General features: G+C 41.9%; 1 protein-coding gene across 1 annotated transcript in view; it reads left to right on the top strand.

Annotated features, from left to right (window-relative positions):
• The window catches only part of LOC120998620 (otogelin-like protein), an 88,656-nt gene that overhangs the window by 48,919 nt on the left and 17,118 nt on the right, over positions 1–22,619 (top strand). Inside the window, exons 27-41 of the mRNA XM_040429385.1 lie at positions 24–299; positions 387–504; positions 661–740; positions 830–858; positions 6,958–7,063; positions 7,749–7,783; positions 13,786–13,891; positions 14,577–14,611; positions 16,804–16,909; positions 17,004–17,105; positions 17,239–17,264; positions 17,368–17,467; positions 19,232–19,248; positions 20,657–20,671; positions 20,821–20,923. Coding sequence (XP_040285319.1) covers positions 24–299; positions 387–504; positions 661–740; positions 830–858; positions 6,958–7,063; positions 7,749–7,783; positions 13,786–13,891; positions 14,577–14,611; positions 16,804–16,909; positions 17,004–17,105; positions 17,239–17,264; positions 17,368–17,467; positions 19,232–19,248; positions 20,657–20,671; positions 20,821–20,923 — 1,254 coding nt within the window. The remainder of the gene's footprint in view (positions 1–23; positions 300–386; positions 505–660; positions 741–829; positions 859–6,957; positions 7,064–7,748; positions 7,784–13,785; positions 13,892–14,576; positions 14,612–16,803; positions 16,910–17,003; positions 17,106–17,238; positions 17,265–17,367; positions 17,468–19,231; positions 19,249–20,656; positions 20,672–20,820; positions 20,924–22,619) is intronic.

Raw genomic sequence — 22,619 nt, 5'->3', positions numbered from 1 at the left:
CTGCTTTTTGTTTCTTTATGTAGATGGAAGAAGGTTGATCTCCTTGGAGTCTGCACAACACCAGAACTACTTTATTGTACAGATTGATGATGCAAGTCTAAGCCTGATGAAGTGGCAACCAAGTGTAGAATTCCGTAGAAAAGCTACTTTTGTTTTGAGGCCAAGTCGCTGGGTGAAGGGATTCAATGCTCTGGAATCCTATTTATCACGAGGACTTTATCTTTCCAACAGTGCCGAAGGTCTAGTAATGTCGAAAGTGAAATCAGCAAATATGCTGCAGATGAGCTTCAAACTTATCGGTAAGACCTTCTGTCCCAATTCGAATATATGCACTTAAATGTTATTTCACTAAATTTAAGACCTAAACACTGCCTATTAATTTTCAGAGGAAAGTTTTGGCTTGCCATCCTTCTCTATATGTACCTGGAAATACAAAGCATGTGGAAATCCATGCATTCCAACATGTCAGGATCCTCTTGGTACAAAGTGCACATTGACTCTCAAGTAAGTTACACTTAACATAAACCATAAACCATGTTTGAGAGCAGGCCAATTAGGAAAGTTCCTGATAAAATAAATCTTGAAGTTTATCATGTTATATACTATATTTTAGTATGTATATAACATCTATTAAACTGTTATATTTTGCACATTTCTTAGGGTTGAAGGTTGCTACCCCATGTGTGCCCCAGGAATGGTCTTTGATGAAATTACTCATCGTTGTGTACAGTTTGAGGATTGTAAGTTTTTATGTGTCAACCTTTCCTTACAAAACATTGGTGTACATGGGTATCTATGGGTTTATTAACCTTTAATTATTTTTTCCTAGGTGTCACTCCGACTGTTGAGCCCACTGTGGTAAAATATCACATTTATTTATATTTTAATAAAACTATTGTTAAGGTGGATAGCCAATGCATATGCCTCTACACTGATGAATTACACTTCCCTTCTCATCTCCACGTGTAGGCTAGGACAAAGTCAGCAGGGCCATCTCATTATTATTAGTAGACAGGGGATTTAATACCAGCTCTATTGTACTGTTAAAGACTTACATGTAGGACAGTATCACACCTATCACTCTCTGGGTGAGGGGCAGGGCCGATTCTAGCTTTTCTGATGCCTGAGGCAAAAAATCAAATGGCACCCCCCTTCTCCCTACTTCAGTGCTTTGTGGCCAGGGGCAGGGGAGCACCTAGCCTTTCTGCTGCCTGAGGTAAAAATTTAAAAGTCACCCACATGCCAAATTTTCAACCTAAGGGCTCATGCACGCGAACGTATTTTCTTTCCGTGTTCGTTCTGGTTTTTTTGTGGACCGTATGCGGAACCTTTCATTTCTATGGGTCCGCAAAAAAACGGAAGGTACTCCGTATGCATTCCGTGTCCGTATGTCTGTATTTCTGTTCCGCAAAAAAATAGAACATATCCTATTATTGTCCGCATTACGGACACGGACGATACTGTTCTATTAGGGGCCAGCTGTTCTGCTCCGCAAAATACGGAATGCACACAGACATCATCCATATTTTTTGCACATCCGTTTTTTGCGGACCGCAAAATACATACGGTTGTGTCCATGAGCCCTAACCCATTTCCTCCAGATTACCGGCACCCCCGACAATCAGCTGTTTGAATAGAAGGCAGCACTATGAGAGCTGTTTTCTCTGCTCTGTTCACCTGCTCACCGCACCATTTTCAGTAATGAGCAGGTAAACAGAGCAGAGAAGGCAGCGCTCGTACGAAAAAAAAAGCAGACAACCCCTTTAAAGACATACTTGGAAAACATTACATACAGCCCTACAGAACATACAGGGCAATACAGCCCCACATATGTACCTCTTCCATCCAGTGATGTCTCCGCTCTGATGTAAATATTCTCTTTCCTCATCTTCTCCATTCAGACCAGATCACCATGATGATTTCTTTCAGCCATCTCTTCTCTCTGAAGAGTTTTTCATCATTCTTTTTCATCATCCTCTCACCTTCTAAACACCCCATCCTGCTACCCCTAATACTGTGCTCGTTGTACTCCCCAATACTATACTGCCAAAACAGTTACCCTGAAAATATTGGTACTGCACAGATAGTGTGCCAGTACAAAAAATACCCTTTACCTTTTAGATCAGACCCCCATATCAAACCTCATATGAGACCCCCCATCTCAGACCAGACCTTCTTTAGACCTCTAAGTCAGATCCCATATCAGACCTCAAAACAGACCCCCATTAGACCTCCATTTCAGAAACCCCCATCTCAGACCAAACCCCCCATGTACCAGACCTCAGACTAGACCCCATTAGACCTCTCAGACCCCTATATCAGACCTCAATCCAGACCTCCAGACCTCCCATATCAGACCTCAGACCAGACCTCAGAGCCCTATATCAGACCTCCAGAAACCTATATCGACCCCCATTAGACCTCCAGGCCCCCAGACCAGACCTCAGACCAGACCTCTAGACCCCCATTAGACCTCCAGAGCCCCATATAAGACCCCCGTTAGATCTCCAGACCTACATTAGACCTCCAGACCCCCATATCAAAACCCCATTAAACCTCCATTAGACTTACAGACCCCCATATCAGATCTCAGACCAGCTGTCCAGAACCCCATATTAGACCTCCAGACACCCATTAGACTTCAAGACTCCCATATCAGACCTCAGACCAGACCTGCAGACCCCCATATAAGACCCCCATTAGATCTCCAGACCACTATATCAGACCCCCATATCAGACCTCAGACCAGACCTCCAGACCCCCATATCAGCTCCCAAGACCCCCATATCAGACCCCCATTAGACCTTCATGCCCCCATTAGACTTACAGACCCGCATATCAGACCTCAGACCCCCATTAGACCTCATATACCCCATATGAGACCCCATTGGACCTCCAGGCCCCCATATCAGGCTCCCAATCATATCCCCATTAGACTTACAGACCCCCAATCAGACCCCAATTTCAGACCTCAGATCCCCCATATCAGACCTCCAAACTCCCAATCAGACCTCCAGACTCCCCATATCAGACCCCCATTAGACCTTCAGGCCCCCATTAGACTTATAGACCCGCATATCAGACCTCAGACCCCCATTAGACCTCATATACCCCATATAAGACCCCCATTGGACCTCCAGGCCCCCATATCAGACCCCAATCATACCCCCATTAGACTTACAGACCCCCAATCAGACCCCCATTTCTGACCTCAGATCCCCCATATCAGACCTCCAACCCCCAATCAGACCTCCAGACCTTCATATCAGACCTTCAAATCAGACTTAAAAATAAATAAATTAACTTACCTCTACTGCTCCGCTGCCACTCTCCAGGTCCTGTGGTCTCCCAGGTTCTCTTCTCAGTGCCCGTGCTGCAGTCCATAATAGAAGCGCTTACTAGTGTTCCCTTTATAAGATGCAGTGCATCTTATAAAAGGAAAAGTACAGCGCCACTGGCAAAGGGGGCATCAGTCACAGGCAGCGCCGATGCTGCCTGAGGCCAAATTCTCATCTCGCCTCATAGCAAAAGCTGGCCTGGTGAGGGCATACCCCAACCCTTTCAGGATACTGTGTTAATCTAATGGCACTTTTCTGGCCAATAACTTAACACTCATTGCAGCTGTCATAATGCAAACACACCCTGCTTTTTAGAAAGGATGCGCCTGTGTGCCTCCAACAGGAGGGTACAAAATAAAAATTGAAAAGTGAACATGGGTATCTGCCCTTTGTCTTTACTGTTTTATGCACCGTGCCTTATATGTCTTCAAATTACAGAAACTTTTCATAGTAATTATGTGTTCTGCTTCCAGTCTGGATGTGAAAATGTTCACTGTACAGTGGATACTTGTGCCGATGGGCAATACCTTCAGCAGGTTTCTACAGCAGACCCTTGCTGCCAACATTTTGTGTGCGTTGGTATGTATCTATTAAAGCCCAACATTATAATTAAATATATAAATGGGTACAGTGTTTTACTAATGTAAATAATGTTGTTATAAGAAATATTAATTATTAATAATTGAGATTAATGTCAATAATTAATATAAATGAATAGGTGTAAGCAGCTACTGTTGACTCCGCCTATTTCCTAACTCTACCTTCTGTAACCTTTTTTTATGGTTTGCCTCACTGATTAGTGGTTTTCTTACGGCTACACAGCTGTTCAGTCCTAATCCCTTGAGTTCCCTTCACATTGTGCATGTGGAAATGCTCTTACTTTCACTATTAAACATAGCCCTGAGTTCTACTGTTGTTTTTCTTCGATTTGATTTCACCAAACGTTTAAGTGATCGCCAATCACGATCATTCAGGATTTTTTCCCCACCACATTTCTTCCTCGAATACGATGGGTCCCCACTATGCGTAGGACAGTTCTGAATCTTAACCTAATTTTAGTAGTTTCTGCAATCTCCCTAGATGTTTTCTCTGCTTGATGCATGGCAATGATTTGACCCTTCTCAAACAGACTAACATCTTTTCCACGACCACGAAATTAGAAGCAACTCATTGCACCATTTGGGGTTAAATAACTTGTTGTCAGCTGTAATTATCCAATAGGAGGCTCATAACTATTTGCTTAGTTAAATCCAAGTGGCGACTTTTATTTTGGACAGGCAGTGTATATATATATATATATATATATATATATATATAACTTGAGAAAAATAGGACTGCACTCCAGATAAAAGTGAAAAATTAGTGGAACTTTATTCACCCATAATATGGCAACTTTGCGACGTTTCGGCTCACAAGAGCCTTCTTCCAGCGGCTGGAAGAAGGCTCTTGTGAGCCGAAACGTCGCAAAGTTGCCATATTATGGGTGAATAAAGTTCCACTAATTTTTCACTTTTATCTGGAGTGCAGTCCTATTTTTCTCAAGTCGTATTATTGGGGCATTGCCGCTGCCCTTGTGGAATTTGCACCCGTTTCCTGGTTGGTGCTCCCGCTGGATTTTCTTCAATATATATATATATATATATATATATATATATATATATGTATATATATATATATATATATATATATATATATATCAATGGCTATATAAAAATATATATACATATAGACACACATTACAACACACAATAACAACACTATAATAACCCTAGCTACACTAGACAAAATACACAATCCCCACTTATTAGTCTACCCCAAAATATCTAGCTAAATCCACACATACATTCTATAATGACTGCGCCCTCCCACCTAATGTATTGTAGATAGATAAGTAAAGGGTTAAAACATTGGTGACAGTGCAGGGGTTAATGCAGGGGTACAAGGAAATGCAAGGGATTGTAGGGAGATAAAACATTTGTGGCAGTGTAGGGGTTAATATTAGGGGGTCCAGGAGGTACTTAGCCAATCCAATGCTCGTTGTCTAGGGGTTTGCTCGTTTTCCAGGGGATGGTTTTGCTTATGCTCGTCCTCCTGCAGGCAGTGCACGAGAGCTGGCACGGTGATATGATGTCGGCACTTCCAGGTGGAGAATCACTTTGATCCTCCTGCCTTTGAAGTGGCCACACAGGAGGATTCAGCTTCGGGGGGAGGGGGGAGGCACCTGTGATTGGGGGACATTACTGGGCCCATATAAGTATATACTATATACATACACAACTGGGGGATTTATATATATATATATATATATATATATATATACACACATATATCTGGCACTTTCCTCTTCAATGCCACATGATTATATGGTGGTGTTTTACGTTACTATACATTCTAGGGGAATATTTAAAAAGATCATGTCACGCTCCATCAGATGCTATATGATTTCATTAACCTTCGAGAGCTGAAAAATTGTAACCATGTATATGAATCCATGGAAGAACTTCCACCGCTGGCCAGGTGGACTGCATTTGAAGCCTTCTATTTTACGTTACTATACATTCTAGGGGAATATTTAAAAAGATCATGTCACGCTCCATCAGATGCTATATGATTTCATTAACCTTCGAGAGCTGAAAAATTGTAACCATGTATATGAATCCATGGAAGAACTTCCACCGCTGGCCAGGTGGACTGCATTTGAAGCCTTCTATTGACTATACATTTCGGCTCTACTGTATAGACCTTCATAAGTGCAGTTTGTGCAATGCACACAATACTATATACTTGCACATAAGATATCACAAACATTTGTGTCAAATCTCTGCGACATCTATATCCACAGCAATTATTAAATATGGTTTGATATAGAGGGGCTAGGTGGGATTGGTATGGTTACAATCTAATCACATTCAGTAGCTGACTTAGGGGGCTCAGTTTGGCTTTGGAAAGCATTGGTTTATCTTGCGCCTTAACCACAATGCAACTTATACAATAAGCTCCCTTCTTATGTGAGAGGGGAAAGTTTGTTTCCCCCTAAACTGTTAGGCCTGGGTGGGTTCCTGCTCTCCCTAATGTCTTACTTAGTGATTAATATTGTCTCCCAATGTATTTTCTTGTAGACTTGACAACAACCACCCAATCGACTACACCATATGTGAGTATCTGTCAATTTATGACCTTCTTCATTCGTTGTATGCTTATACCCAAAGCCATTGTGAAGTGTGGAGAATGGCTCCACTCACTGTACATGCTAACATTTACCAGTTGTTGGGAAAAAGGTTTAGATTTATTGGATGCTATACTGTGGAAACTCTAACAAACTCAATCATCAATGAGTCAACCCTGAACCTTTTTTTTCCTTTAACCCCTTAATGACCTTTTTAAAAAAAAATATATATATAATTTAGCAAACAGTGGTTTCACTGCTGTATTGTATTTTTTTTTGTTGGACTGCCAAAATAATTTTGACACATTTAGCTTTTTACTAGTATGTTTTTAGCATTTTTTTTTCTTTTTTTAGTTTTATTGTGGTTTAGGTTTGGGAATGCTTAGATGACACAAAAGCATGGATGTAACATCAGGATGCAGATTCATTCTCATTTACTGTTTCTCATAATAGGAGGAGTGCAAAGATGTTACATGTAAAGTGGAAGAGTGCAAAGATGGGCAATATCTACAAGAAATTTCTCCATCAGACCCCTGCTGTCCAAAGTATGAATGTGTCGGTAGGTATTACATCAAGTCCATATTGGAAAGGAAAAAATGTGGGTAGGCCTATAGTCCAATGGAAAACTATATTTAAAGACTTGTAGCCTTTCTGTAGGTATTACATGAAGTCTCTACTGGAAAGAAAAAGTATGGGTAGACCTATAGATGTTACAGAGTTCTTACTCTGCTCTTACTCGCACTTTCATACCTGTCGTCCTATTAAAAACTGAAAGTAAGGACTGGTATAGTTTCTGTATCTGTGTACGATGCCACATGTTTGTATAGAGGTGTTTTACTTTATTGTACATTCTTGGTGCTGGAATATTTAAAAAGATCATGTCACACTCCATCAGATGCTATATGATTTCTTTAACCTTGGAAACTGAAAAATTGTAACCATGTATATGAATCAACGGGACAACTTCCATGCTAGCACAGTTTTCTCCCATAAACTGCTGACCAAGAGAGCTACTTTTGAAGCCTCCCATATATTGGGGATTGGTGTGGTAAAATTCACATCATGTTGAGTAGCTGACTTAGAGGCCTCAGTTGGGCTTTGAAAAGTATTGGTTTCTCTTGAGCATTAACTTGAAGCTCCTCAACCACAATGCAACTTATGCAATAAGCTCCCTGGGTAGGTTCCTACTCTCCCAAATGTCTTACTTAGTGATTAATATTGTCTCCCAATGTATTTTCTTGTAGACTTCACAACAACCACCCAATCGACTACACCATATGTGAGTATCTGTCAATTTATGACCTTCTTCATTCGTTGTATGCTTATACCCAAAGCCATTGTGAAGTGTGGAGAATGGCTCTACTCACTGTACATGCTAACATTTACCAGTTGTTGGGAAAAAGGTTTATATTTATTGGATGCTATACTGCGGAAACTTTAACAAACTCAATCATCAATGAGTCAACCCTGAACCTTTTTCTTTCCTTTAACCCCTTAATGACCTTTTTTTTTTTTTTTTAATATATATAATTTAGCAAACAGTGGTTTCACTGCTGTATTGTAGTTTTTTTTGTTGGACTGCCAAAATAATTTTGACACATTTAGCTTTTTACTAGTATGTTTTTAGCATTTTTTTTCTTTTTTTAGTTTTATTGTGGTTTAGGTTTGTGTCACGGCTGTATGTGAGCAACAATAGAAATACACAGTACAGAGCAACTGACTGGACCCAGAACTAGGGAGGATAAAGGGTGACCCCTGTCCGACCCTCAACGCTCTCCCTATTCTGCTAAAGCACATGCCCGGATCCCAATGGCGGAACGAGGCATGCCCACGTGCCTAAGACTAATGACCACTGTAAGCCCTACAATAGTGGAAGGGGCACGGCCACCAGTGCCCTACTCAGTATATGGAGGGAACCGTGGCCACCTCAGATCCAGTCAGAAAACAAACAGGAACACAACAATGTCTGCAGACTTAGCTGAAGGTGTTGCAGCCACAGAGAAGACGGATCCAAGGACAGGCTGGCAATATCCGGAGTGCTAGCTGCAGCAGAACACAGGTCCAGTGAACTGATAGCTACAAGTGAAGAAACTAAAGCAAGAGCTACAACTGAAGTGAGAACTATAATCCACATCCTATCATAGGAGGAGGGGTGATATAAAGAGAGGGAAATCAAACACATGAAGAACAGCTGTGGTGAAAGAAACCAAAAGTAAACAGAGTAGTGAGAACTCCTCCCAGCTCTAGTAGTGACATCATCACAGGGGTGGAGAAACAGAGCTGTGAGAACGTCCCAAAGCTCTGGTAGTGACAGTACCCCCCCCTCTACGGGTGGACTCCGGACACCCAGGACCCACCTTCTCAGGATGAGCCCTATGAAATGCCCTGATGAGGCGAGTGGCTTTAATGTCCGACACCGGAACCCACATCCTCTCCTCAGGACCATAACCCTTCCAATGAACGAGGTACTGAAGAGAACCGCGGACAATGCGAGAGTCCACAATTCTGGAAACCTCAAACTCCAGATTGCCATCAACCAAAATCGGAGGAGGAGGCAAAGAGGAGGGTACCGTGGGCTGGACATATGGTTTTAAGAGAGATCTGTGAAATACATTATGTATCTTCCAAACCCGTGGAAGATCAAGACGGAAGGCAACAGGATTGATGACTGACAAGATTTTATAAGGCCCAATAAACTTGGGACCCAATTTCCAGGAGGGAACCTTCAACTTAATGTTTCTAGTAGACAACCACACCAGATCACCCACATTCAGATCCGGACCAGGCACACGTCTCTTATCAGCCACACGCTTATACTTCTCACTCATCTTTTTAAGATTACTCTGAATCTTTTGCCAAATGGTAGACAAAGACGAGGAAAATCTCTCCTCCTCAGGTAAACCAGAAAGAGCCCCTCCCGAGAATGTCCCAAACTGCGGATGGAACCCATATGCACCAAAGAATGGTGACTTATCAGAAGATTCCTGACGACGGTTGTTCAGAGCAAACTCAGCAAGAGGGAGAAATGAACACCAATCCTCCTGGTTCTCTGCCACAAAACAGCGCAAATATGTCTCCAGATTCTGATTGAGGCGCTCAGTCTGACCATTCGACTGCGGATGAAAAGCAGAAGAGAAGGACAGCCGAACCCCCAGGCGAGAACAGAAAGCCTTCCAGAACCTGGACACAAACTGCGTGCCTCTATCGGAAACAATATCAGAGGGAATGCCTTGCAATTTAACAATATGGTCGACAAAAGCTTGCGCCAACGTTTTAGCATTGGGTAAACCAGGGAAAGGTACGAAATGAGCCATCTTGCTAAAACGGTCCACCACCACCAGGATCACCGACTTCCCCGAGGAACGAGGAAGATCCGTGATAAAGTCCATGGACAGGTGTGTCCAAGGACGGGAAGAAATGGGTAACGGGAGAAGGGAACCTGAAGGCCGTGAACGAGCGCACGTCTCACAAGCAGCCACAAAACCCTCCACCGACTTACGAAGAGCCGGCCACCAAAATCTCCGAGCAATGAGATCTACCGTGGCTCTACTCCCGGGGTGACCAGCAAGAACCGTATCATGATGCTCCTTAAAGAATTTGTGACGTAGCTCAGGAGGCACGAACAACTTCCCAGAAGGACAACGGGCAGGTGTCTCAGTCTGGGCAGCCTGGACCTCGGCCTCCAAATCGGAATAAAGAGCAGAAACAACTACCCCCTCCGCCAAAATGGGACCCTGGTCCTCGGAGTTTCCTCCTCCCGGAAAACAGCGAGAGAGAGCATCAGCCTTCACATTTTTTATCCCAGGTCGGAATGTAACAACAAAATTGAATCTGGAGAAGAACAGAGACCATCTGGCCTGTCTCGGATTCATACGCCTGGCCGACTCCAAGTATGCCAGATTCTTATGGTCGGTAAAAACGGTGATAGGGTGCCTGGCCCCCTCCAACCAATGGCGCCATTCCTCGAAAGCCAACTTGATGGCCAACAACTCCCTATCTCCCACATCATAGTTTCTCTCTGCCGGGGAGAGTTTTTTAGAGAAAAAGGCACAGGGTCGCCACTTGGCAGGGGAAGGGCCCTGGGACAAAACCGCACCCACACCCACCTCGGAAGCATCCACCTCAACAATAAAAGGTAAGGAAACATCGGGATGCACCAAGACGGGAGCAGACGCAAAATTCTCTTTAATCTTAGAAAAGGCTGTAAGCGCCTCCTCCGACCAAGAGGAAAAATCCGCCCCCTTTTTTTGTCATGTCAGTGAGGGGTTTGACAACAGAGGAATAATTCAAAATGAACTTTCTGTAATAGTTCGCAAAACCCAGAAAGCGCATCAATGCCTTCTGGTTCTCAGGAAGCTCCCACTCAAGTACAGCACGGACCTTCTCGGGATCCATGCGAAAACCAGAAGCAGAGAGGAGAAAACCCAGAAATTGAATCTCCGATACCATAAAAAGACATTTCTCCAGCTTGGCGTACAATTTATTTTCCCGCAGAATCTGCAGAACCTGAAAAAGATGATCCTGATGGGTCTGAACATCAGGGGAAAAAATCAAAATATCATCAAGATACACCAATACAAATTTCCCCATTAAATGATAGAAAATACTATTAACAAAATGCTGAAAGACGGCCGGAGCATTCATCAGGCCGAAAGGCATAACGAGATTCTCGAAATGCCCGTCAGGGGTATTAAAGGCCGTTTTCCATTCATCCCCCTCTCTGACCCTGACCAGGTTGTACGCGCCTCTCAAATCCAATTTGGAAAACACCTTGGCCCCAACAATTTGATTGAAGAGGTCCGGGATCAGAGGAAGGGGATAGGGATCGCGAATCGTGATACGGTTCAGCTCCCTAAAATCTAGGCAAGGTCTCAGAGAGCCATCTTTCTTTTTAACAAAAAAAAACCCCGCTGCCACAGGTGACTTTGAGGGACGAATATGCCCCTTTTCGAGACTCTCGGAGATGTAAGTTCGCATAGCGATTCTTTCCGGTTGTGAGAGATTGTAGAGGCGTGCTTTTGGCAGCTTGGCGCCGGGAATGAGGTTAATGGGACAGTCAAACTCCCGGTGAGGAGGTAGCTCCTGAACACCGCTCTCGGAAAACACGTCCGAGAAATCAGAGAGAAATGATGGCACCGTTTTAGTAGACACCTCTGCAAAAGTCGCTGTGAGACAATTCTCTCTACAAAAATCACTCCACTCATTTATTTGCCTTCCTTGCCAATCAATAGTGGGGTTATGTCTAGTGAGCCAGGGTAACCCCAAAACTAGAGGAGACGGCAATCCGTTAAGGACAAAACAAGATATATCCTCCACATGAGTGTCACCTACAGCTAGCCGGATATTGTGAACAATGCCCTTCAGAGATCTCTGTGAGAGTGGAGCAGAGTCAATAGCAAAAACAGGTATATCTTTATCTAATGTGCAAACCTGAAAACCATGCATGGCTACAAATTGAGTGTCAATAAGATTGACGGCCTCTCCACTATCGACAAAAATCTCACAAGAAATGACTTTGCTCTCTAGCGCCACCCTGGCAGACAGGAGAAAACGGGAACTGCAGGTCAGAGGAAAAGCATCAAATCCTACATCAACTTTGCCCAAAGTAGCAGATGAAGCAGAACCTGATGATTTACCTTTTGAGATTTTTCTCTTATTATCGCTCTTAGTACGGTTCAAGAATCTCCTAGACGGACAAACATTTGCCAAATGACCTATGCCCCCACAACAAAAACAGACCATACTCTGAGGACTAAATCCTCTTTTATCAGGGGCAAGTCGAGCTAGCTGCATGGGCTCCTCCTCAGAGGGGAGCGAGACAGGATGAGGCCCCTTCACACTGAATGAGTCCGCACCACTGCCCCTAGACAGACAATGGTTGGACAGAGAGGTCTCGTTTCTTTCTCTTAGACGCCTGTCAAGGCGTACCGCCAATGACATGGCAGACTCTAAGGACGTTTGTCTCTCATGGAAAGCAAACGCATCTTTTAATCTCTCCGAGAGACCATGACAGAACTGACTCCGGAGTGCAGCATCATTCCAACCTGAATCAGCTGCCCATCTCCGAAATTCAGAACAATAAAGCTCCGCAGACCGTTTGTTCTGGCATAAAACACGTAGGTTAGATTCGGCCAGAGCAACACGATCCGGGTCATCATAAATCTGCCCCAGGGCCACAAAAAATCCCTCCACGGATCGAAGGGAGGGATCCCCTGATGGCAGCGAAAAAGCCCAAGTCTGAGCATTACCCCTGAGCAGGGAAATGACAATCCTCACCCTCTGCTCCTGATTACCAGAAGAGTGAGAACACAAGCAAAAATGGAGTTTGCATGCCTCTCTGAAACGAACAAAATTCTCACTGCCCCCGGAGAACGTCTCCGGAAGTGAGACCTTTGGCTCGCAACAGACTCCATGAGCCGGAGCAGGGCCCAATGCTTGAAGCTGGGTCATAGATTGACGGAGATCCGCTACTTCCAAAGAAAGACCCTGCATGCGGTCAACCAGGTCAGAAAGCGGATCCATGTCAAAAAAGGACGGTTTTGGTGGATTATAATGTCACGGCTGTATGTGAGCAACAATAGAAATACACAGTACAGAGCAACTGACTGGACCCAGAACTAGGGAGGATAAAGGGTGACCCCTGTCCGACCCTCAACGCTCTCCCTATTCTGCTAAAGCACATGCCCGGATCCCAATGGCGGAACGAGGCATGCCCACGCGCCTAAGACTAATGACCACTGTAAGCCCTACAATAGTGGAAGGGGCACGGCCACCAGTGCCCTACTCAGTATATGGAGGGAACCGTGGCCACCTCAGATCCAGTCAGAAAACAAACAGGAACACAACAATGTCTGCAGACTTAGCTGAAGGTGTTGCAGCCACAGAGAAGACGGATCCAAGGACAGGCTGGCAATATCCGGAGTGCTAGCTGCAGCAGAACACAGGTCCAGTGAACTGATAGCTACAAGTGAAGAAACTAAAGCAAGAGCTACAACTGAAGTGAGAACTATAATCCACATCCTATCATAGGAGGAGGGGTGATATAAAGAGAGGGAAATCAAACACATGAAGAACAGCTGTGGTGAAAGAAACCAAAAGTAAACAGAGTAGTGAGAACTCCTCCCAGCTCTAGTAGTGACATCATCACAGGGGTGGAGAAACAGAGCTGTGAGAACGTCCCAAAGCTCTGGTAGTGACAGTTTGGGAATGCTTAGATGACACAAAAGCATGGATGTAATATCAGGATGCAGATTTATTCTCATTTACTGTTTCTCATAATAGGAGGAGTGCAAAGATGTTACATGTAAAGTGGAAGAGTGCAAAGATGGGCAATATCTACAACAAATTTCTCCATCAGACCCCTGCTGTCCAAAGTATGAATGTGTCGGTAGGTATTACATCAAGTCCATACTGGAAAGGAAAAAATGTGGGTAGGCCTATAGTCCTATGGAAAACTATATTTAAAGACTTGTAGCCTTTCTGTAGGTATTACATGAAGTCTCTACTGGAAAGAAAAAGTATGGGTAGACCTATAGATGTTACAGAGTTCTTGCTCTGTTCTTACTCGCACTTTCATACCTGTCGTCCTATTAAAAACTGAAAGTAAGGACTGGTATCGTTTCTGTATCTGTGTACGATACCACATGTTTGTATAGAGGTGTTTTACTTTATTGTACATTCTTGGTGCTGGAATATTTAAAAAGATCATGTCACACTCCATCAGATGCTATATGATTTCTTTAACCTTGGAAACTGAAAAATTGTAACCATGTATATGAATCAACGGGACAACTTCCATGCTAGCACAGTTTTCTCCCATAAACTGCTGACCAAGAGAGCTACTTTTGAAGCCTACCATATATTGGGGATTGGTGTGGTAAAATTCACATCATGTTGAGTAGCTGACTTAGAGGCCTCAGTTGGGCTTTGAAAAGTATTGGTTTCTCTTGAGCATTAACTTGAAGCTCCTCAACCACAATGCAACTTATGCAATAAGCTCCCTGGGTAGGTTCCTACTCTCCCAAATGTCTTACTTAGTGATTAATATTGTCTCCCAATGTATTTTCTTGTAGACTTCACAACAACCACCCAATCGACTACGCCATATGTGAGTATCTGTCAATTTATGACCTTCTTTATTCGTTGTATGCTTATACCCAAAGCCATTGTGAAGTGTGGAGAATGGCTCTACTCACTGTACATGCTAACATTTACCAACTGTTTGGGGAACATTGATCTTCTGTACCATTTTCATAGATTATTTTAAAAAGGTATATATTTTTGGGATACTATACTCCGGAAACTCCAACAAACGCAATTATCATTGAGTCAACCCTGAACAATTTCTCCCTTTAACCCCTTAATGACCTTTTATGATTTAGCATATGTGGTGGTTTAACAGTTGTAACTTTATTTATTGGACTGCCAAAATAATTTTTGCAGTTTGTTTTTACATGACACATTGGGCTTTTTGCTAATAGGTTTATTTATTTTTTTTGCATTTTTTTCTTTAGTTTTATTTGGGAAAACTGTGCAAAAAATTTAAGTATTTTTTTTTCAAACTATAACTCTTTATTATTTTAATATTTAAACTGACACCAAAATAAATAATTAAAATAGGTTCCTCTTTTATGTTCCTTGTTTTGGTATATAATCTATATAATTTTGCGTGAACTGGGCGATAATTGCGACGATTTTGGTTTACATTGGCATTTTTTTTTTACATTTTATTTTACTTTTTTTTAATCATTGGCACATAGTAGTTCCCCCAAGAGGACCTCTGGTAAAAACTGATGCATCTAAAGAAGACCTAGTTAGAGGGGAAAACAGCCCCCTACAGCTTTCCTATAACTGAGACAACCAGCTAATATGTGCATCCAATAGAAGCAATGGCATAGCCGCTTACTGTTTTCACTGCATTGCATTCATTTAGCACTGTGCACCCAGGAAAGGGGAAGACAGAAACGGTAGTAAACTGCTTCTGTCTTCTTCTCAGAAGCTTCTGGAGCAGGAGCTTTAAACAAGTGGCATAGGGATTAACACTCGGTACCAAGTGCAGTATGCGAACGGCACTTCGTAATGGGTTTAAAGGGTTTTTCTCACAAACAACATTTATCACCTATTCACAGGATAGGTTATAAATGTCTTATTGCTGAGGGCCCCACTGCTAGCTCCCCCATCAGTTACTAGAACAAGGGGACTTGAGCCCCCATTCCTCCTCACTACACAACCACAGTTTGAACAGAATGTCAGTCAAACATGCATGCTCCATTCATTTTATATGGCGCTGACAGAAACAGACAAGCACTTCTTCCCCCCCGGAAACAGCACTTCCCTTCTCCATGGGTTGTGTCTGGTATTACAGCTCTGCCATATTCACTTGAATGGAGCTAATGGGACAATTTAGTAAGATTGCTTCAAAACCTATATTAGGAATTGTTCTATACCTTTCAATTGGAATAAACATAACATATACTCCAGTAAAAATCACTGTTGTACCTGTATGTGCTATTTCTACTATGTCTAATGTCTCTACAACTGGTGCCCAGGGTTGCCAACCATCCAGAAATTTCTGGACAGTCCGTGAAAATAGGTGACTTTTTTCCTGTTTCCATGAAGAAGAAAATTTGATGTATCAGTGATTTGTTTGAGGCTGGTGGTACTTGGCTAGATTATTTTGGTGGTAATTAGCTCATAGTAAATGCTGGTAATGAGTTCATATGAGTATGTTGAGCTGTAGACCTGTATTACTTATAATCTGTATCCTTCATTATGGTTTTCTAATTTTTCGATAAAAAAATTATGGCTGTCTGAGATTTTGGGGTAAGTTGTCAGAAAAAAAGAAAAATTCTGGTTGGCAACCCTGCTTGTGCCTAAGGTCAATATATGCCCCAAAAGGATTGTAAGCTGCTTTTAGGTGATACATTTATCCAATTACACATGCTATACAGTATATTTATATAGTAAGGTCTTAGATGTAAATGGTGTTGGCACATGTCAATTTTCAAAATATGTGGAGTATATATTTTATTAACCATTGGAATCATGTTTTTCAGTTTTTCAAAGCCAAATACTCCCTATTCAAATAAATGACATGACACTGCCCCATACACTTTACTACACATCAAAAGCATAGCATTAAAAGTATAGCATTAGGACAATGCAGGTCCCCCTTAGACACATTGCATTTACTCTGAAAAAATACTGGAGTCATAATTAAAATGTGTATTATTGAGTCACCATTGTATGCCATTGCAATATTAATATGTTTTTTTTTTTTTTTTTGAAAATTATTTTTAGATATGTAAAGATGTCGTCTGTGAGCCACCACCAAAATGTACTTTGAATGGTTCTAAACTTGTAGAAATCCCATGGTCTGATCCCTGCTGTCCACACTATGAGTGTCGTAAGTCCTTCTGCCCATACAACCATTGTTATTGTAATGATGTCCATGGACTACATCAACTGATCAATGGTTCCGGTTTTCTCTATTTTTTCAGAATGTCAGGAGACCTGCAATCCTCCTCCTACTTGCAGTGATTTAAGCCCGCCAGTAAGAATTGGAGACCCTAACGTTGAGTGCTGCCCAGAGTATGACTGCCGTAAGTACCCATGGAAAGAGTCACTATGTAGACCAGGGGATTGGGTATAACCATCCTTATAGCTGCTAAAGTTCAGACTCAGACGTTTCCACTGAAAATGTTCCATGAAGATTTCTGTTTGTTTCTTTGACAGCCCTTAAATCATCTACCCCAGGCAAGGTACAGTCATTCACTTGATAAACTTCTCAGAAATGATAAGTATCAAACATATAACTGATGAGTCGAAATTCATGGTTTATGTCTCTGTTTGCTTTACAAGCAGTGTGCGGATGTCATCTGTCCTCCTCTACCAGAGTGTGAAGAAAATGACAGATTGGTGGAAGTGACCTCACAAAATCCATGCTGCAAGGAATATGAGTGCGGTGAGTGATTTTTATCTTTACACATTTATTATCTCAGTTAAGACGATGTTCACATCTGTGCCAGGCTGACCGTTGTTCTGATCCGTCAGGATAACAAAGTGAAAACAAAAAACAGATCCATTGAATTATTTCCATGACGGATGTAAATTGAACAAATTCCGCTTACATCTGTCACCCATTGACTTCAACGCAAAAAAAAGATACAGGAAGCTGTATTCATCACATATCCCTAATTTTTGGTGAAAAAAAGCCTTGCAAAAATAACTTTTTCTTCTGCCAAAAATAACAAAATGCAGACAGGGTAAACAGTAACAGCATAAAGGATGCTTCCATTGAATATAATCGGAAGCGTAATTTATATATAATTTTTTAAGTGAAAGCTAGTTCTGTCTGATCACAACAACTGATTCTCCTATGTATGGTCTATCTATCTATCTATCTATCTATCTATCTATCTATCTATCTATCTATCTATCTATTTATCTATCTATCTATCTATCTATCTATTTGTCTATATTTCAGGCTGCCTGTCTATTGCTGTTCTGTTGTTTGTCTATCTCTCTATATCTATCTCTCTGTCTATCTATCTATCTCATATCTATCTATGTATCTATGTATGTATGTATGTATGTATGTATCTATCTCATATCTATCCATCTATATATCTATCTATCTATCTATCTATCTATCTATCTCATATCTATCTATCTATCTATCTATCTATCATCTATCTATCTATCTATCTATCTATCTATCTATCTATCTCATATCTATCTATCTATCTATCTATCTATCTATCTATCTATCTCTCTCATATCTATCTATCTATCTATCTATCTATCTATCTAATATCTATCTATCTCATATCTATCTATCTATCTATCTATCTATCTATCTATCTATCTATCTCTCTCATATCTATCTATCTATCTATCTATCTATCTCTCTCATATCTATCTATCTATCTATCTATCTATCTCATATCTATCTATCTATCTATCTATCTATCTATCTATCTATCTATCTATCTCTCTCATATCTATCTATCTATCTATCTATCTATCTATCTATCTATCTAATATCTATCTATCTCATATCTATCTATCTATCTATCTATCTATCTATCTATCTATCTATCTATCTATCTATCCACCTTATACCCGTTAATCTATTATAACACTATGTGGCATGTTTAGATGCTTCCCCATCTTGCCTGAAAACATTCATTTGAATTTAAAGGGATTGTCTCATGTCAGACACTGTTGGTGTATCACCAGGATTTGTCATCCATGTCAGATTGGTGCAGGTCCCACCTCTGGGACTTGCACTTATCTACAGAACGTACCACTGAAAGTGAAGGGGAGCGCACCGAGCATGTGCAACGTGCTCTGCACCCATTTCTATGCAGCTGCCCTACATTCACTTGGGGGGTCCCATTCTGGAAACATGACCCGCACCTATCTCACGTTGGTGGAATATCCTAGCGATATGCCACCAGTGTCTGAGATGAGACAACCCATTCAAATGAATGTTTTCAGGCGAGATGGCGAAGCATCTAAACATGCCATGTGGTATTATGATAGTTAAAACCTCTTTAATTTACCTATATTGCACTTTTTCAGATGAATACAATTCTATATGTACAGTATATTTCTGTTTTTGAGTTATACATAGAGATACAGAAACACTTTGCTGCTCTGCTCAGTGATACAAATGACTATATTGCACCTACTTTTATAAAATAGTATTTTCTTTTCTTTCCAGAACCTATCACTATTTCTGTAAGTATATTACTAAATACCATCTGGTATATCATATATTGTATGATTGAATCTTTAGATGCCCTAGGTCACTGTCAGATTGGGGTGCCTAGGGACCACCAGTAAAATTTATTTTGGGGGCCCATTGTACAAGTACATATAAATATTAGTTGACCCTCATTTGCAAATACCTAAAACTGCAGACCTAAGACCTAAGACCACATTTATTTTCAGAAGTTGCCTGCTGTCTAGCCTGTTCTGTCCTGGAGACATTGGGGGAGACCGTTCACAATGACAGCGCTGGGAGTTTTCACAAGGCCATAGGTTGTCATAGCAACTGATCGGAGCCTCCTATTTCCCAGAGGGGATTCTGATCTGAGCCCCCTCTTTCTGTCTAACCCCTCGAATGGCTTGGTCTCTATTCAGACAGCATCTGAAGGGTTAAATTACCAGGATTGGTGTTATCTCTGATCCTGGTCATTGCAGCTGGGTGCCGGCTCTATACAGAACTGACACTCGCCAGGTATGGAGTGGGATAAACTCATCAGGCGGCTCCATACACTTACACTGCACCAAGGACATACAGTCACATCGTGGCGTTTCTAAGAGAGGGTTGGGGGAGGGGTTGAAGTAGGAAATTAAATTAGGGTTGAATTAGGAAAATTCAAGGCTAATGTTGTTCACAATCCTCATCTCTTGAATAGACGAGAGGGCAGTTATAATGAACTTCTCTTGCTGTGGAGGATCTGTCCAGTCCTTCATCATACAGACAATACACTGACTTATAAAAGCACAGTGCAATGCTTCCTTCCCCCTGTGATGGCGCTGCATGCAGGGAGGTTGAAGATCTACCAAGTTCCCCCATAGATTACAGTTGAACACTCTGGTTCCCTACAGGGGAAGATTATTGTGATCATCTTATTGTCAAGGGACCTTCTAACAAGTAGGGATTGTCCAAAGCAAGCAGATAACTTCTTTAAAGACGTGCCATTTTGCACAATGTTTGGTTTATATATACAGTACCCGAGTCAGGAGGGGGCATAAGAAATGAAAGGTTCTAAAATGCCTAATTAGGTGCCGCACATTTTTCATGTCATGTGTCATAAATTCACACATCCTACGGCACTATTGATGAATTCTGCCCATTGTTTATTTAAAATACTGATTATTTGCTGTTGATTTATTACTTTTTTCATATTTGTACAGCCTTTAACCCTAATAGTATGTAACAGTATATATTATATTGGTCAGTATTAAGTAGGGGCAAAAAAGTAATGGCAGATGGATGTGAGCAATAGTGGAATAAATGTTTAGGTTTTGTAGCACTATTGATGAACAGTTCTCGTTGTGTATTGAACTGTATGCTTTTTTATGTTGATTAAATGTTGATTATTTGTGGTTGATTTATGTTTTTTCCATCTTTTTACAGACTCCAACCCCCAAGGTATGTGACATGATACATTATTTTGGTCAGTATTGGAATAGATGGAATGACTTGAATGACTAATGAAAGGGAGCTGGAGTTGCATGAATGTTGTATCTCTTGTTTGGTGATATAGAAATAATATGAATGCTTTTTTCTGATGTTGACAGCAATGTGATCTAGTCACATTTTCTGTGGACGACTGCGCCCCTGGGGAAAAACTCCTTGTGAAACCAAACCCACAGAATCCAGACTGTCCAGTGTATGAATGCGGTAAGTGCAGAGCCGTTTTCTGACGCTCACGACCACTGCACCCTGTCCCTTAGCTGACAATACTGTAGTAATCTAGCAGAGAATCCAGATGCGTGTCTTTGGTGAGATCCCTATCTTCTCCCAGCACAATCAGCTGTTCTCATGTCATAGGAGATACAGCAACTTGTCTGCAGACCCCAAGCCCCGTCGCCGAGCAGCCACAGAGTGCTCAATGTGCAGTATTATAAATGAAAGGCTGGAAACGCCATAGACTGTCATGCTCCATGGTTGTTCAGTGATTGCAGAGATTCTGGGCAGTCACACAGTAATAGCCAGTTATTTATACATGGAGACAAAGGTATTTGTGTTTAACAACTGACGTTACAAAAGGATCTTTGCATTCAGTATTACCTTCTAGAAAGAATATAAACATTTTAAGGTTTAAAAGGGTTGTCCCATTTCAGGCACTGGAGGCATGTCACTAGGTTATGCCCCCAATGTCTGATAGGTGCGGGTCCCACCACTGTGACCCGTAACTATACTTAGAACGGATCCTGCAAAGTCCCAGAGGGCGCAACGCACATGAGCGGCAGATCCTCCATTCATTCCTATGGGAGCGCTGAAAATTGCCAGGTACTGGCTCAGCTATTTCTGTCAGCCCCATAGAAGTGAATGGAGCAGTAAACACGCTTGTGCGGTGCTTTTCCTATTAATTTCAATGGGACTTCCGAAAACAGGCAAGTGTGGTGGTCGGCTATTTTCGGCGCCCCCATAGGAATGAATAGAGAGCGGCCACGCATGCACGGTGCACCCTCTGGGACTTTGCGGGTTACGTTCTAAGTATAGGTCCTGGCCCCCAATGTCTGAGATGGGACAACCCCTTTAAGAATTAGGGCACGGCTACATGGTGACATTTAACCTAATGTATGTCAATGGTGTCGCAATGCGAAATGCTGCGACTGCGAAAGTGGAATTGTCGGATTTTGCAAGTCACATGTTGCATGCAACTTTCACTTCATTGACTTTAATGTAAGTGGTGCATGACACGTGACTTTCCTGCCACTTGGCTGTGTTTTCACAGTCAAATCCCAGTTCTAAAAGAGTCACACAACATCTAGTTACAGACAAGTTGCACATATGTTGTTTCACGTTACTGTTCTGCACCTTGGAGTCGCGCGGCACATGTTGCTTTTTAGCCGTACCCTTACTCAGGTCACTGACCAGCATCTGATGCTGCGCTCTTGTACTCAGCCAATGTATTGTAGGTAAGAGGTCAACAAGACAGAACTTAAGCCTTTATTTTACTTTATAGTGTCTAGTGGTACTACTACATCTCCTCCTGTATGGACCCCAACACCTGGTGTAAGTATACCTAAATTATACACATTCTGAAATGTCTTTTATCTAGCATCTAACAAACCAGGAGGGCTGATAATCCACCATTGCAGTAAAGGTTGACCAGTGAGAAGAACCAACAAAGTTAGGCCTCATGCACATGAACGTATTTTCTTTCCGTGTCCGTTTTTTTTTTTGCGAACCGTATGCGGAACAATTCATTTCAATGGGTCAGCAAAAAAAGAAACTGAAGTTACTTTGCATTTCGTTTCCATATTTCACTATGTCCTATTATTGTCCGCATTACGGACAAGGATAGCACTGTTCTATCAGGGGCCAGCTGTTCTATTCTGCAAAATACGGAATGCACACGGACGTCATC

The sequence above is a fragment of the Bufo bufo genome, chromosome 1, assembly GCF_905171765.1.
Source record: "Bufo bufo chromosome 1, aBufBuf1.1, whole genome shotgun sequence".
Taxonomy (NCBI): Eukaryota; Metazoa; Chordata; class Amphibia; order Anura; family Bufonidae; genus Bufo; species Bufo bufo.
Note: the sequence above shows the minus strand (reverse complement) of the source record. Positions and strands in the feature narration are given on the sequence as shown.